Source organism: Rhizophagus irregularis, chromosome 24, assembly GCF_026210795.1.
Source record: "Rhizophagus irregularis chromosome 24, complete sequence".
NCBI lineage: Eukaryota > Fungi > Glomeromycota > Glomeromycetes > Glomerales > Glomeraceae > Rhizophagus > Rhizophagus irregularis.
The window spans coordinates 994,904-998,815 of NC_089452.1; the positions used below are offsets into that span (position 1 = coordinate 994,904).

The 3,912-nt window shown below is 28.3% G+C and overlaps 1 protein-coding gene across 1 annotated transcript; it reads right to left on the reverse strand.

The window, feature by feature from the left end:
• Positions 1 to 3,519: 3,519 nt before the first annotated feature.
• On the reverse strand, positions 3,520 to 3,912 carry OCT59_015935 (uncharacterized protein; the record flags this gene model as incomplete). Its single annotated transcript, XM_025326510.2, has 1 exon — positions 3,520 to 3,912. The coding sequence occupies one exon, from the start codon at positions 3,910 to 3,912 to the stop codon at positions 3,520 to 3,522; it is 393 nt and encodes a 130-aa protein (XP_025175858.2).

The following is a 3,912-nucleotide window of genomic DNA, read 5'->3' on the forward strand; positions in this document are numbered from 1 at the left end:
CTATTCACCACCTATTCACCGCCTATTCACCACCTATTTAATAGCATTTTACAACTTCGTAAAGATATGTTATCGAAAATTTCATGAGATCGTTTGATACCATGTCGTCACATGTTGGTCAATAGATCATTGTGATTTGATGGCGATTTCTTAACTGCATGGTAACAAATCACGGGTTTCTGCAATGTATACTAGTAGAGCATTTACATTTAATAATTTATTACCGGAACCTGTAAATAAAGGTAGGTATTTTCTATTTTAAAAACTTTTTTTTTTAAAAATAATTATTGCCTAATTTTTTGTTGTTCAGTTTTAATAGATTATGAAACTAAATTAATTGGTTCGGAAATTCCTAACTCAATACAATTAAAAGGTATTATAATATAATTTACTATTCAATTTATGCATTAACAATGAAAATACGGTTGATAATTAAAAAAATTAAATATTTAAATAAAAGACAAGCATGAATATCTTACATATGATGTATTTCAAATATAAATAATCATTAAGTTTTTATATTACTTATCTATAAGCTATAATACGATGAGCGATTTCTTTAACTACAATATAAGCTAGTATTGCGAAGATAAATAAATAAGTTATGATAGTATTCAGAATAAATCTTGAATCGTCAAAAAATTAGTGATTAGTATTTGTTTCAAGTTAAACGATTCTGATGAAGCAGTAATAACTATGAAATTAATTACTATCGAATTTATGGAGTTGATGATCGACGACTTATCACATTACGAAGCCCGCTGCCCGCATTTCGATCTTCAAGAACGTCAAAATATACCACGAAATGTAATCTCCATGATAAAGATATAAAAAAAAGAATTTGCTAAATTCGTTCGGGAGATCTATATTAAGATATATACTTGGTTATCGCGTATGAAAAGCTCAGGGATTAGCCAAGATAAGTAAACATTGTTTGCATGATAATAAAATAAAGAGAGAGATCATAGGACCTGATAAAGCTACAGTAATCTACGGTGAAAGGAATTTTATTTTAGACCTTAATTATAGGTGGATATGAACGATAGTATAAAGAGATATTAACGAGTATAGAGAAAGTTTGGTATACAGAACTTTAGAGATTTATGAGACTGGAGCTATACGAAATTTATTTTCATATTTTTCTAATAGTGGAATATATTCGATAAGATAATTCCGTACATGTTATGTATGAGCTTTATTATATAGCGTGTGTCAATATAGAACCACTTGTGTAATAATAATTCGTGATGATCAATGAATATCTGCGGCTTCCCGTGAAACAACTATTACTCAATAAATAACATTTATAAAATTTATCGAGTCATAAAATTTATAGAAATAAAGTTTTAATGAAGTTAACTCTATTGATAAATATAAAGAAAGTATTGGTTAAATAGTATTTTAAAACTGCAAAATAAACTATTATCAATTCATATTAGACTGTATAAAATACAATTAAAGTTCTAACGTTTGACCATCGCTATTACAATTCTCTAAGAAATCAATTTGGAAATTCAATAATAAAAATATAAAATAAAACATTTGTAATCATTTATTTCGATAAATAAATAATATAACGAAATAAAAAATAATAGCATTTTTAATAATTAAAGATTTTTTTTTTTTTAAACTGTAACGCATCTCTTTATTAAAGATAGATATCCTAAAACGAAATACCTAGAGCCGCACGTGCAAACACGATACGGCTCTATAACAGAGTTCAATCTATCCTAAAAACAAATAAAACAAAAATAAGAAATAAATAAAAAAACAAACCCGTTACAAACTAAACTAATCTGGACCTAACTAAAATACTATCCACTAATTAATGCAATGCAGAGAAAAATTTACGAGAAAATTTGTTATAAAAAACTGAAACCTAAGCTGAAAATATCAGAAGGAGCCCAACAGCCCCTCGTCCAGTATCTATTATCCCAACTTCTTCCCTCATCAAGTTTGTCCCTACAAAAAGAAAAAGTTAGTTCTAATCTAAATTTTATACTATATCTCGTTTGCATCTAAATGAAATTTTTTATCGGTAAATTTTATACGTGTAATCACGTGACTTCGGTTTTTAAGATGCAAAATTCCTTCCTTTAATATCCGTCCCCCCCTCTATTTATCCTTGCTTCTTCACTTTTTTTATTACTTCTTCCTTCTTCAATTCTCTCGGCGGTGGCGACTCTAAGATCGGGCGTTTCTCTCCTATTTCTTTTTCGTCTGTCTTGCGATTTTCGTCCTTTAGTCTTTTTTTGAAATCATCGTTAAGTGTGGTGTATTCGCGCATTATATCGCTTTGTTCCTCCATACTGATGACTCTCTGACCCAGCATCATGAAATTATACGACTTCATAGCACAGCTTTTAACTTGTCCTGGCTCATTTAATCCGTGTTCATTCTTTATCAATCGCAAGGCATCTCGATTAATTTTTTCCCATTCCATATCATTAGAGGTTTGCATAAAAATCTTCTCTAATTCCTCTAATTTGTCTCTCACTTTCGATGCATCACCGGACTCGTTTTTGGATGCTTGACAAGGAGCGTACTCGATCATCTTTTTTTTCGCTCTATAATCTTTTATGATCTTAACAACTTCGTCTGGTGCTACATTATCACATTTAGAGGTTACTTGATAATTAAAAATTTCAATTGCGAGGTTAACTCTACTTTTATAATTATCCATATAATTATAAATGTTGTACCTCGGGTGTCGATTTGCGTCAGTTGATAACTGACGCATGTCACTTGTAAGCTGTAACACATAATAAAGTCTTCTATAATAAAAACTTCTTTTATTAATGAAATCGGTTTTTATTCTATGAGTAAACTTATATATCACAATGAATTATACATATTATGAAAATTTCATACTCGTGAAATTTATATACAGTATATTGTAAAATTTACTTGAAAATTATTTGTCATGGATTTGAGTCTAATCAATTTAACATTTTAGGATTACATATTTTTAATGAGATAAATAAATTTATTTAATAATAAGAATTTATTAAGACTGGAAAATTTAATGTTTAATGTTATGTGACAGGTGACGCGCGTCAGGTATCTGACGCACGTCAGCCATCAACTGACACAAATCGACACCTGAGGAATAACATACTATGTAAAAGAAAATTAATTATTATATTAAAATAAGTAAATATCACGTAAATATTTATATACTGTACTATGTCACAAAGTACTAATAAAATTAATTAAAAGAATCAAATCTTTTAGTCGATCAAACATAAACTTATATAGAGCTAAATTAAAGTGATTGGAAATTATACTTTGATTTATAATTTTTTATATAAACTATCAATTATACTAAATCAATTAAAAATCATATAGAATATTAGTTAGTAAAAAAATATATATGTATTTATTTTATATTTTATACGATCATATCATATTAAGTCTAAGTCTAAGAGAATATAATTATATTAAAAAGTATTCTCATAAAAAAAAAAAACATCATAGGACGTATTTTTTTCCGAATATTTATTCTATAGCACATTCTTTTCATTTTCTTCTTTTTTTGGGATACGAACGAGTAACATAATTCTTTTGTTCATAACCCACCATATCAATACGTAAATTATCCTTCATTCTTTTCATCCGTTTTGACAATATTGGTTGTTCGACTTTTTCCACTTTGACGGGTTCTTTCTTAATTGATCTTGGATGATTTACTTTGCGAATAGATGATTTTTTTGGTTTTTCATTCTCCTTCTCATTATCTCTCTCTTCATTATTATTTGGTTTATTTACGATCGCTGGGGGAGCATCAGCAAAATCAAAGTTCATATCAAGTGTAGGGGATTCAACCACTTCAGTATTTCCGGTCCTCTGATTATCTCGTTTAGTCATTTCATATTGGTATAAAATTTCAAAAAATAGTTCGAGAGAGTTCAT